The sequence below is a fragment of the Catharus ustulatus genome, chromosome 10, assembly GCF_009819885.2.
Source record: "Catharus ustulatus isolate bCatUst1 chromosome 10, bCatUst1.pri.v2, whole genome shotgun sequence".
NCBI lineage: Eukaryota > Metazoa > Chordata > Aves > Passeriformes > Turdidae > Catharus > Catharus ustulatus.
In genome coordinates, this window is record NC_046230.1 from 23,203,282 (window position 1) to 23,215,958 (window position 12,677).

The 12,677-nt window shown below is 42.1% G+C and overlaps 1 protein-coding gene across 1 annotated transcript in view; it reads right to left on the minus strand.

Annotated features, from left to right (window-relative positions):
- Positions 1-12,677, minus strand: part of SERPINI1 (serpin family I member 1) — a 44,364-nt gene that overhangs the window by 9,108 nt on the left and 22,579 nt on the right. Inside the window, exons 2-5 of the mRNA XM_033069227.2 lie at positions 11,751-12,018; positions 10,226-10,456; positions 7,671-7,865; positions 6,676-6,880 (exon numbers count right to left, since the gene is read on the minus strand). Coding sequence (XP_032925118.1) covers positions 6,676-6,880; positions 7,671-7,865; positions 10,226-10,456; positions 11,751-12,000 — 881 coding nt within the window. The 5' untranslated portion in view covers positions 12,001-12,018. The remainder of the gene's footprint in view (positions 1-6,675; positions 6,881-7,670; positions 7,866-10,225; positions 10,457-11,750; positions 12,019-12,677) is intronic.

A 12,677-nucleotide genomic window follows, 5' to 3' on the forward strand; every position in this document is an offset into this window, starting at 1 on the left:
GTGCTGCTGTGCAATCTGCTTTTTTGGGATTCAACTCCCCAGCTCCAGGGAAGAACAACATGTTCTTTCCAGGTGAAATCTGGCCCAGAGATGTGGGCAGGGCACAGCTGATGAGGAGCTGACCTGTCCAACACCTTGGCATGCACCAGCCTTGGCAACCTGAAAAAGAATCTTCTGGACATCAGACAGAACTGGGTGAGAGCCAAGTGCATCTTCCTCACTTACACAAACCTGAAAAAAACCCAGCACATAATCTACTTTCATAATGAACTTAAAAATGCCAGTAATGCCAAAAATCTGGGGTGGAATGGATATCATCCAGAATTATCATTATCCAGAGGAGAATTTTAGGACTTGAAATAGGATCTGGAGATAGCTCAGGACTGATAAATCACTGGTGGCATCAGCAGTGTTCATATGCATGCTGTCCAGACCAATTCCAGGGCATGCATGGAATAAAAACACAGGAAATTATTCTTGTGGTTTTATTGCCTTGGAAGCTCTGAAAAGAATCAGAAGAGACCAACAGAAATTCAAGTACTGAAGAAGCTTCTCATGGTGTTCTGGCAGATTCTGCAGCAGTTACTGTGGTAACAAGGGTACAAGTTGCTCATTCAATCAAATTTCCCTGACCTTTAGGCTCCAAAACTAAAACCACTTCTACTCTCACAACATACCTGCAAAACATGTCCAGATCTAGTTTAGAGACTTTGGTAAAAACCCTAAAAGAGATGAATTGAGACTTGATTCCCAGTGCTAGAGTCAGTCCAGTCCAGTCCAGAGGTCCTGTCTGTGCACATTGAAGAAGTCCACAGAAATATTTCCTTCTATATTATATTTACATTGAAATGTTTTGCAAACCACTTCCAACTGTATCTACTTTGCAGAGAATGCAAATGAATGGTAAAATGCATTTTATAAAAATTTCAGTGCTCTTTCCCTTCTTGGTTTTTATTTCACCCCAATATTAAATGCATCAAGCTTTCAATTTAGGTAGGAGCCAGTAAGGAGTATCAGGATAAGAAAGCAACAAGTAAAGTCTGCATGGAAAGCAAACCTGGAGGTAAAAAATAAGAGAAATAACTCCAAAAAAAGCATATTTTTCTAACTGCAGAGTATCAGAGCAGGACAGGAATGGAAATCAGGTGGGTTTAAGGCTCTGGACCATTAGGCAGCACACACACATCTGCTCAGCCAGGCAGCCTGACCCAGAAAGCAGCTGTGGCACAGGATGCTCCTGCACACTTGGGAGAGGTTTGGGGAAGAGATAAACCTGGAAAAGCTCACTGACTGTGGGTCTGAGGAAAGGGAAAGCAAACAGAGTGCTCACAGTGTGCCTGGGGGCAGCACAGCAGCAGGCACTGCAGACAGAGGCTCCATCCCTGCCCAGAACCTCTGCAAATGCAAATCCTGAGCAGGAGGAGGAGGGAAGGGCTGCCCAGAACCCACAGAGATCAGCTCCTGCTTTTTATGGCAACAAAACAGACCAAAACTACCACAGCAGCTGTACAAATATCAAATGATGCCTTTAGGAAAATAAACCTAATTACAGTAATTTCACGATTATAAGCCACATGTCCGGGTGTCGGCAACTGTCTGGGGTCCAGTACAGGATGTGATCAAAGGTGTCTGTTCTGTCACCATCTGCTGAGGGTGGGGCAGTGATCCTGATCTCCCTGGGAGATATTCTGCTAATGGGCATCCATTGAAACCAGGCAGGGCAGTGTTCTTTATCTCATGGGATATCTCCTGTTCATGGCCATGGCTTATAAACCAGCTGGGGCAGTGTTCTTTATCTCATGGGATATCTCCTGTTCATGGCCATGTTTATAAACCAGCTGGGGCAGTGTTCTTTATCTTTTCACAACCCATCCTTCCTCCAGCCAGTCATTTTCTGCTCATGGCCATTGAGTCCCACTGTGGCACTGATAAAATTACTGCATCCCATTGGGAGTTGCTCCAGCCAGGGGGAAGAGCCCAACATTTCTTACCAAGATAAAAACAGAGGGTTTGGGACACTAAGGGAGCCCCTTTCTCCACTGGACTCCAGAGGAAAACCGGATTTCTCCACATCCCCACTGGAGCTCCGGAGGGAAACTGCACCTTGTACAGGAGCACTGCTCCAGCTGAGCCACATCTGTCACTGCAGGAGGATGCAGCCACCATGGGATGGGACTGCTGCCAACACCCTGCCTGACGGGTGTCAGGCTGTACTCTGACTGTGTCAGGGTTTGGGGTTTGTTCTTTGTAGTGCTGTATTTCTATTTTAATTTCCCTAGAAAAGAACTGTTATTCCTATTCCCATATCTTTGCCTGAGAGCCCCTTGATTTCAAAATTATAATAATTTGGAGGGAGGGGGTTTGCATTCTCCATTTCAAAGAGAAGCTCCTGCCTTTCTCAGCAGACACCTGTCCTCCAAACTAAAACAGCAACTTTTCATTCTTTGTCCATATATAAACCACACCTGATTATAAGGCACACTTTGGGTTCGGACCAAAATTTTATTCAAAATGGTGCAGCTTATAATGGTGAAATTACTGTACTTCCCTTCTTGGAAGTTTTGTCTTGTGGTCAAACCCCACTCCAAACAGATCTCCCCTCTCCTCACGTGCTCTGAAAAGCAGTGAGAGTTACAGAGCAGTTATTAATTAATGACATTTCCAATATTTTAGCTGGCACCAGAACGAGCCTTTTCTCCAAAGTCACAGGCCAGCTTCCACACTCTGAAATTTAATTTCAGGCTCTGCAGTTGGACATAAACATTCAGCAGGAGTTACCCCTCAGTCAGATTTGGATTTCTGTGCATTCCTTGCAGGCAGTGAGGATGGTTTTCAAAATCAAAGCTGACAACTGGAGCATAGGACTGACACTCCATCTCATTCCCAGGCTTGGGAATGTTGATACCACCCCTGACACTTGGTTACTGCACTGCTTGCTGCACATAACGAACCAGATGGTAATTTCTGATTTCCCCCACAATCTCTTAGGTGCTCCTGATGCTAAAAATACTCTGAAAAAGTGATTTAAATACTTCAGTATCAAAAATCATGGAATAGTAGCAACTGAGAGCTTTAAAAACCACAAAGGGAAATCTGAGAAACAGACACTGAAGAGAAGATTAGGTTGAGAAACCAGCAATTCTCCAGAGATCTTAGCAGAGAATCAGGACATTTTAATGAAATTTAAAACTTGCACAAGCATTAGAATAAAATGATGCATTTATGTCACTGACATTCTGTAGTTATGCATTAACACTCCATATCAGACCATCTTTCTTGTATTTTAGAGCAGTTTAAGACAGAAAAAAAGATGTCTTCATCTTCTATGGTGTCATGCAACCCTTAAAACACTGAATTTTCTGTGATTTTAGATGCTCAGGATGTACAGAGCCAAGGAGGATGAGGGTACAGGGTCTACTCATCCAGGAGAAGGGAACTGCAGCCTGGAGTGATTCATCCCAAATGGCACCATTTCAAAAATTCCTAAAGGTTCTGAGAGAGCCAAAGCAAGAAAATTCCAGGTTTTCAGAGAGGTTCTGATGGATGAAACCCTGCAGAAGGACAGGAACAGAGGGATGGCTGCATTCACTGCCTGCCATCAGCATTCCAGCCTGGAGAGCAGGCCCTGGGGACTGAGGCACTGTTTGCCTGCCCAGCTGCTGTCAGTGCCAGCATCCCTGCTGGAATTTCAGCCAGGTTGTCCCCAGGTGCTGGAAACAGCCTCCAGGATTTAACACTCTGAAAACAAACAAGAAAGAGAGCAAAAAATCCAAACAAAAAAAAACCCCACTAACAGCAAAACCAGGCAAAAAATCCATTCAGCTGCGCTGGGCAGGGGAAGCAAAGAAGGATGAGGCTCTTTCTCTGCAGGATCTTTCATCCAGGGCTGAATCTGCAGGAATTAGGTGGGAATGTGTTCCAAGGGACAGTTCTGTGCCTCTTCTGTGCTTGTAGCTGAAGGACAATCAGCACTGGCTCATTCCTCATCAAAGCAGGAGTTAAGACAGGTTAAAAAGTAAAACCACACAGCTCAAGGATTTTTTTTTTTCATTTTGGTTTGGATTTTTATTGGGATTTGGGGGATGTTTTAGTGCTTGCTGCTTCTTTCTGTTAAAGGAAACAACCTTCAGCTAGCACCACTTATTGTTTAGGCACCATCTAAAGATTCTAATGCTATTTAAAATGCACAAAAAAGGAAGAAGGTTCTTACAGGGACTTGGGTACACTGGAGCAATCCTTAAGAGAGATCTGCAAACTGTAGCACCACTATTAGGTACCAGTTCCTCCCATGCTCTTCAAGTAATTTATGTTGGAGAGACAGCTTTGTAAATTAGATTCATGGTCTGTTTCACTCCTATGCAAAAAGTGGATTAAAATGTTGATCATTTGAGTCTGGGTTAAGCTGGAAACAATGATTTGGAAATGAAAATGAGGAAGTATAATTTAACAATTCTGTACAAATCTCTCCTTTGCCATTAAGAGGAATAATACACAATTTCATTTGCACACAGATAATGCAGACAGAAATTGCAAAGTTGTGATTAACTCTGCTTTGGCAAGTCATTCTGTCCCATTACAAATGTATAAGTTTAAAAAATGTTCACTTTATAATTGGATAGCATCTTTCAAGATATAAAAATTTAATTTTATTCCACTGCTGCTTTCAATTTCTCAGTGGACAGAGCCTGGAGGCCACATTTCATAACATGCCTTTCTGAGTCACAGCATCAAATATTTATGAAGTGTTTATTTAGAGCATTGACAAAATCCTGTAGATCACCTCTGAATCCCTAATGGAAATCCAACACCTTGGGAGCATGCAATTAATCTCTGGATTTTTTGTAAGGAGACTGCAGAATTCCTACACAGAATTCCAAGCTCAAGTTATCTTTTGTAATCTGAAAGCACTGAAGGTGATCAGCACGTGTTTCCACCTGGTTTGCCTCTGTATAGCCTGAATTTGCAGGTGCTTATCCCATTCCCTGAGGTTCTTGGATAAGAACCAAGCAGCCTGAGGGCAGAATAAATAAGGACATTTTATGATCACACAAACTCTCAAATTCCCATCTGAGAACCTGGCTCCAGAGAACTCTGGAGTCTTTGCAAACAAAACCTCAAATCACCAATATGAACTGAATCCAAGCCATCAACATAATTAATATGCTTTCAATGCCATTCATGTGTTTAGATACCCAATATACTTAAATATGGAAACTGGTTTTTACAGATTTTCTCCAAAATCAATGGAGGATCTCCATAATGGACTGTAGAGAAAATTCTGGGAGAGAAGATGTCCAACCTCAGCACTTGGTGCACAGGGTGCTGTCCCAGGTACAAAAGGAAACCTTAAGGGTGGAAGAATCCTCAGATTTCTCCTCTCATTAACATCTAGGTTTGCCCAAGCCTGCAGGAAAAGCAGCCTAAGACAAAACTCCCCTCTCCCAAGTGGAATTCCTGAGGCCTGTGGGACCTGAAGCTCCAAGAGAAAACAAACAAGAAACAAATGCTAGCAAGAAAGCACAGCAGTTCAGTCTGTGTAAAACCTGCAGTGCAGCTCCCTGCTGCTCTCCCTGCTGCTCCAAAGGAACTGGGGCTAAAAATAAGAGAGAAACTCTTACTATGGGGAGTGAAAACCAGCACCAAAATTCAGCTGGACCCTCAACACTCTGCCTTTAAGCTCTACAGAGAAGTGGATTCCATCTCAATTTGGGATCAGGGCAGGCTGATAAAACCAGTCCATCTCAAGCTCATTTATCCTGGCTGGCCTTGTTGTTGTGTTCAGCTCCTGGACAGGGTCTCTGTTTGGGACTGCAGGCAGTCTGAACCTGTGAAATGGAGCAAGCTCAGATCTCCAAGTCACCTGAAATCAAGGACTGGTTTAATGATTAAAGGATTCACTTGAGTTTATTTTTTCTGCAGCCACGCACCCACTGCACAGTGCCACAAAAATAGAGGAAGTGGAAGTGATTCCTTGCAGAGATGGGCTCTATTGTTACATAAACACTTGCATGAAATCATCATGAATCACTTGAAGGACAGTGTGATCCAGCTGTACATTAGTAGTGACATTTAGTAGTAAACAACTCTGCTACCAAGCCAGGCAGAGCACAGACATGAGAAATATCTGAAGGTGGATGAAGCAGGATTCCAGCAAAGATCCTAATGGTGCATGTGGGCAAACAGCACTGAGCACACAGGCTGTCTGCAAAGGGACTGACAGAAATTCCAGCCTTTCTGGCAGTGATGTCTTATTGTTCTTTGCTGCTCTAAGGAGAAAAAGCAGCACTTCTTACTGGAAAAAAAAACCAACAACCCAAAATTGACTGGAATTGCCCCTCAACACTCAACCATTTTTATCTGCACAGACACACACCCCTAGAACTTCTGAAAATAGCAGCACAAAGAAATCTAATTAGCACCTCAGTGAAACATTTGCTAGTTCAGCCTTCCAATATTTCTGTGGCTCCTGTCTAAGTGGAACTCCTCCATAATGAGTTCTGCACTGCTCTGAGCATCATCCTGGGTGGATGCAGCCCTGATGAGGGAGCTTTGCTGCAATAATCATCACCCAGCCCTGCTCCTGTGGCTGCTGCATCACTCCAAGAGCAGTTCAAGTTTTCCCTCCATCAATTTGGAGCAATTCCCCCTTCCAGTGACATGAGAGGATGTTCTCACCTTGGCAAATACACTTCCACTTTTTGCTTCTTCACAGAATTAGCCCATTCATTAATCAAGGAGGCCTTGACCAGGGGTTCCAGTGTGGCCAGGGGAACCTCCTGCCTGGAAAGGACAATCATCATGCTGATCTCATCCCCCTCATAGGGTATTTCCAGCACCTGGTAGATCCCTCCTGCTTCATTGGAGCCATCACTGAACTCTCCTACAGAAGGAAAAGAGCAAAAAACCTGTTAGAACTATTTTCTTTTACTTTCTTTTTCTAATCCTAGGCAGTATTTACTATATACTGGAACTAAAAATGACCCTTTATATTCTAGATAAAATTTATATTGGTTTCTGCATCACAGAATTTGAGGCTTACATTAGATTTCTTAAAGAATATAAGCTTAAGCTATCAAAGTTTGTAGATAATCACTGTTCTGGGACATAACTTCCAGTGGTTAGGCAGAGAAGAGCCTAAAATTTAAGGCTGCTGAGACTTTCAGGGACATAGGCAGAGTTTTTTTATTCAGGAGAGAGGATTTTTTCAGTGATGAGATTGAACAAAATGCTGCCAGTGCCAGACATTTTAGAATCCACTTGGAGCTCAAGCTCCAACTAAAAATGATCATTAGTTCTGTTGCTCAGAGAACCTCTATTTTACCAGTCCAACAGTAATAAGCAAACATTATTCATCTGAATGTTTAGCACAGCACAAGAAAAATATTTTTGTGATAAGCAAGACTACTCAAGAATTGCAAAAAGCTTAAATCCAATGGATAAACATTCTGAAATCCATCCTGTGGCACCAAGCAAGTCATAATAAATGTTGCTACCAGCTATAATACACACATTAGGGAAAAAAAAAAAACAAACTCTGAGTCCCTTCTTTGGGCAAACAGCACATTAAAAATTCCAGGTGGAAGAAGAGACAACAATACAAATGGATATTACTGCAACAAACCCATTAAGTGAAGATTTAGTAGCTCTAAATTGCTAAAGGTCTAACTCACCATAGTAGAACTCTCCCTGCTGGTACATCATTGGAATTTGCACTTCACTTTCATCATCTTTAGTGAAAGAAAAAGTTCTGGTGTTTTCAGGCCTGAACTGTGACTTCCAGTTGCCTTTAAAGTAGATTGCATTGATGAGAGCCAAATGGGTTAGAGCACCAAAGTCTCTTGAAGACACAAAATCTTTGATCATACCTAAAAAGAAACCCAGCTGTCAGTCTGCATGTCAAAGTGAGCATTCAATCCAAACTGAAAAATGCAAGAAAATAAAAAGCAGTGTGAACATGTAATTTCCAATTCAGATGTTTCATTAAATCTCCAATTAAAGTGCCAGTGTTTTGTAAACCTAAATCACAGTGTAGGTGTGGAAACCCTTCCATAAAAACATGTTAGGCAACTGTTTCTTGATCACTGCTAAACATACCCTATAAGGAAGCCATGTGGAAAAAGGGTCACATTGGGAATGTTTACCCTGCTGCTATGAAACAGTTCAGCACTTTCATCTTAAGGTCAGAACTTGTACAAACTTTGGCTCCAATCCAGAGAAGCACTTAAATGGGTGCTTGGTTTAAAGGGGCTAAGTGCACCCATTGCAGCTTCACCTGGGCCAGTTCTGAAACAGCTTCAGTGATCTTCTGTTGAATTCAAAGCCAGGACCAAGCATCAAAAATCCAAATAAATTCCCAGCATTTGTTCCAGTGGCATTAGCTCTTGAAAAGCAAAAGAGGAAAACCATCGAGCATCTGCTCTATTCATGGGAGGTACAGCAGCTGAGCATGGCAGCTGCTTTGCTCCTACTCCTGAATAAATCATTTACATCAGAATGCAGTCTGCATTTCACCAAAACCATTCCCACTTTGGTTAGCTGGGTGCACTGACCAGATCTGCCACTGTTCTTCAGGAATAACAGCCTCCTTCAGATTGATTTCTTGCTCACTTCTATTTTTAGCTGACAATGCAATGCAAAGTGTTAAAATAAACACATTCCTCCATTTGATTATTACTCCTTAATCCATGGTTTAAAAAACAAATTAATTCTGCTTTCTGGAGCATCTGATCCTGACTAACTGGTGTGAAATTTGTGTATCACAGGGCTGGATTTCTTCCGGGTTGCTGTTTGAACTTCATTTATCTGGAATGTTCTAAGGAGGTAGGTGTGACCAATACTGGAAAAAAACAAAAGGGAAACTAAGCAGGAAAACATTTCCAGATTTCTATTTGGTGTTCATATTGATTTATGGTTTTCCAGCCATATCTTGCTAATACATTAATGAAATGTTAAGAATTTTGCTGCCCAGAGAAACCTTTGATGGTTCTGGTTTCTGCTCCCATCCTGCTGAACACGCTGGAACTGGAAACCTGTGCTGTGCCCCTTTGCTAAGGGGAAATCAGAGAGGAGATGGAGTGGGCAGGGAGCAGCTGAGGGACTGGAACCACCCCAAGCTGACACCAAGAGCCCCCCAGCTGCCCTGTGGGCCCTGATTTTCCTTTTCTCTGACACATCCATGGGAACACTGCAATCTGCTGCATCCCTCACAGCCAGCTATTCCTGCAGCAGGGAGACAGGGCACTTTGTTAGGAACAGAATGGCTGCTGTGCTCCCTTGGAACAAACCAGACCATTTTCAAAATGGAATAAAAGCATTGCAGAAGTGCTTTTCCACTTTGGAGCCATGCTTTTCCATCAAGCATTGTGGATTCTTAATGCTCAGATACATGGGGATGTGTTAATTCCTTCCAGGTGATTCCAATCCCTTCAAATTCCTGATGGTACAACTGTGTCAGAGCCAGACCTCCAGGAATTACTCTCAAAATATCAATCTTCAGTAGCCCAGAGAAGCCAGAATGAGAACTTGTTCTGATCCCTACACCAGGAGGGACCCAGATATTGGGATTCTGCACAGATCCAGGAAATGCCACCTCTCTGGGAGCTGCCAAGCCAAGCCAGCATCCTGCAGCTCTCAATGTGCATATTTACAGCAGTAATTTTGTGCTTAACTCCCCTGCTGAAAATTTGTGTTGTGAAACTGTTGACAGCATTCCTAAAATCAGCTACCCTCTCAACATGCTATCTCGTTTCCTCACATTGCAAAATATTACATTACACACTCCGATTTTGTGGTTCAAAATTATCTTTTTATTCCCTACTCTTCTATTTCTCAGTACCTAGTGAGTATGAGTTCCTCAGAGGAGGAGTGATACTCCACACACATCCAAAGCACAAGCCAATAACCTCTGTGCAGACAGCTTTTCTGCCATTAGCAATAATACTTCCCATTTTTACAATATTATTAAAATGCCTACCATTAGAACAGTCTCATTCAATAAATGTTACAGATGGTAAGACCAGAGAACAAATATTCAAATAAGTGTCACATGATTAACAATGACTAATATAACTTATGACAGATCATTCCTACACTGGAAAAAAAAAATAGAAATACTAGAATTCTTTTCCTGGGAGGAGAAACTTCAGTCTCAGACAGAACAGATAAAAGCCAAAGCACCAACCCAACACTGCTGCAGGAAGTGTACAAAAGCATCACATGGACTTACTATTTGTGTGATTCTCCACCCATTTATTGATCTGAGTAGCAACAGCTGCACTTTGGCTGAAATCTACATTCTCCACTTCAGCTTTGAAGTATTTTTTCACCAGCTGCAGGAATTTGTCACTGACATGAAAGCCGTTCTGCACGTAGAGGGAGTTGGCGATGTCCAGCACGTAGTGACTTTCTTCAGCAGTGGCCATGTCAGAAAGGTCCTTCAGGAAGGCAAATTCCTCACCTGGGGAAGGAAAAAAACACCTTCAGTGGTTCAGAAAGGAAAAACATAAATTATAACATGGCTTTTCTGCTGAAAATGCACAAAAATGTTTTATGCGAAGGAAAGTTATCTTTTATAAACAACTTGTTTCTAAACCCTCAGATCTGAAGGAATAATCTCCAAAAACATTCCTTAGAGCCTGTGTTTTTTTACTCAGTATAATTAGTCTAATTAATGAGACATTTGAGTCCCACCAGAGGCAAAGCTATCAATGGAAATCCTTTATACACCAAAAGAGCAATTTAAAAAAATTCTTACAGGTCCCATTTCTAAGTCTTGCCACCACAAATTCTTAACAGAACTTTTATTCCATCCTAAATGATAATTGTTTAAGGAAAAATTAACTTCAAATCTTGAAGTTAAGGACCTCCCACAGCCTCTTCTATGCCAAAAGCAGGTCTAGAAAACCCCAGGATCCTTGGTGGGGCAGTACAGAATCCTTGGTGGGTAATGAGGAATCCTGGATAGGATTAAAGCAGTCTGCTTTAAAATAAGAAGCTTGTACTACTGCATCATATGCCTGAAGGTGAAATTTTAAATTAAAACCCAACAAAATAAACCTTAAAAACTGATTGCAATGATGTATTCCAAGCAGGAATCATGGGAACATTTTCACTGGATGCCACTCATATCCCAGAACAGTGAACAGCCCAGAAAAAAATCAACTGCACAACTCCCTCCATTCCAGCTAAGGGATAATTCATTATTGTTTTAGAGACAAAATGTAGATCTCAGTTGGTGCTGCAGCCTCCACAGAGAGGCATCAGCTCTGCAGTGGTTCTGACAAACACAGTTTGATATCTGTGTTCAGAAATTCTTCCCCAAGTTCCTCTCACTGAAGACCCCGAAGTCCAGCACACTGCATGAGTAAGAAACTCCCAGGTTTCAAACCAGTTACTTGGATATCAATATATGAATATATGAAACTACTGCTTTCCTTACCAGCTTTCACTACAATCCCTCAAAGGGATATTCCTAAAAAAAAAAAAAAAAAAAAAAAAAAAAAAAAAATCTTTTCTTTCTAGAGGCCAAGGCAGGTTTATTTTGCATCAGAAACCAAGATGAGCAGGGTGAGCTGCAATTGTTGAAGATTCAGGTACCCCAGCTGGGGGTTTATGTCAGCAGCTCTCAGCTCATGCAGAACCCACATGTTTGAGCCCATCAAGAACACCAAGAAATCCAGTGATTAACAACCCATGGACATGAGCAGCCCACTCCCACCATCTCAAAGTAAGACAGGATGAAAAGGCCTCACCGTTTTTCAAGCTGTCAAAGCCCAAGGAATGTCGGATTTCCTTCAAGGTGGTTCCATGGGCTCCCAGCTCCACCATTCCCATGGCTATGGCCATGCTCAGGGGGGAGAACAGGATGTTCTCATCCTCCCTCGTGGCTCTCAGCTGGTTGTAAACGTTCACAGAGAGCTCAGCAATGCTTTCATCAGGAAAACTGGTCTTGAAGGCTTCGCTTTGCAAAGCAAGCAAAGACAGCAGTCCAAGGAAATACATGGCTTGAGATTTTAAGGTCTGCAAGATAAAGTTTAGACAACATAAGGTGGTTTGAATAATATAAAATTCAACTTGAGAGAAAGGAAAATAGTCAACTTTTTAATCTTAAGTCTGTGGGGGAAGAAAATCCCCAGAGGTCAATGCACAATGCAGTTATTTGAAGCAGACACTATTAAAACATAAATAATGATGTATTTTCACACAAAAATAACCTCCTCCCTTATGTAACAGTATGTTTGTGAAATCTTCCAGCCCCAGACCAACAAAACACCAGTGGTTTCTACAGAGAAAGACCCAAAGACAGCAACCCCTTCCCTCCTTCCCTTTGGAATTGTGGCTGTTCAGCAGTGCTGACCTGGAATGGGTTTGTGGATCTGCCCTTTTGCACTAACAGCACCCAGAAATCTGCTATTTCTTTCATTTGACCTTCTAGTGAGATGCAAATTATTTATCTAAGTCACTCCAAGCCCCCAACAGGTAAAACTGAAGCACTGGAAGAGAGCTCACTGAGATCCATGACAAAGCTACTGTTCCGTGATGTTGCTCAGTTGAAAACACATGGCAAGCAGCCAGAAATTCTTTGAAAGAAAAACAAGAAAATCAATCATGCCTTAGTTACCAAATAAACCCCCTTTTGTTAGTAAACAGCAGTGAAAAGTTGGGTAGCTCAGCTAGCA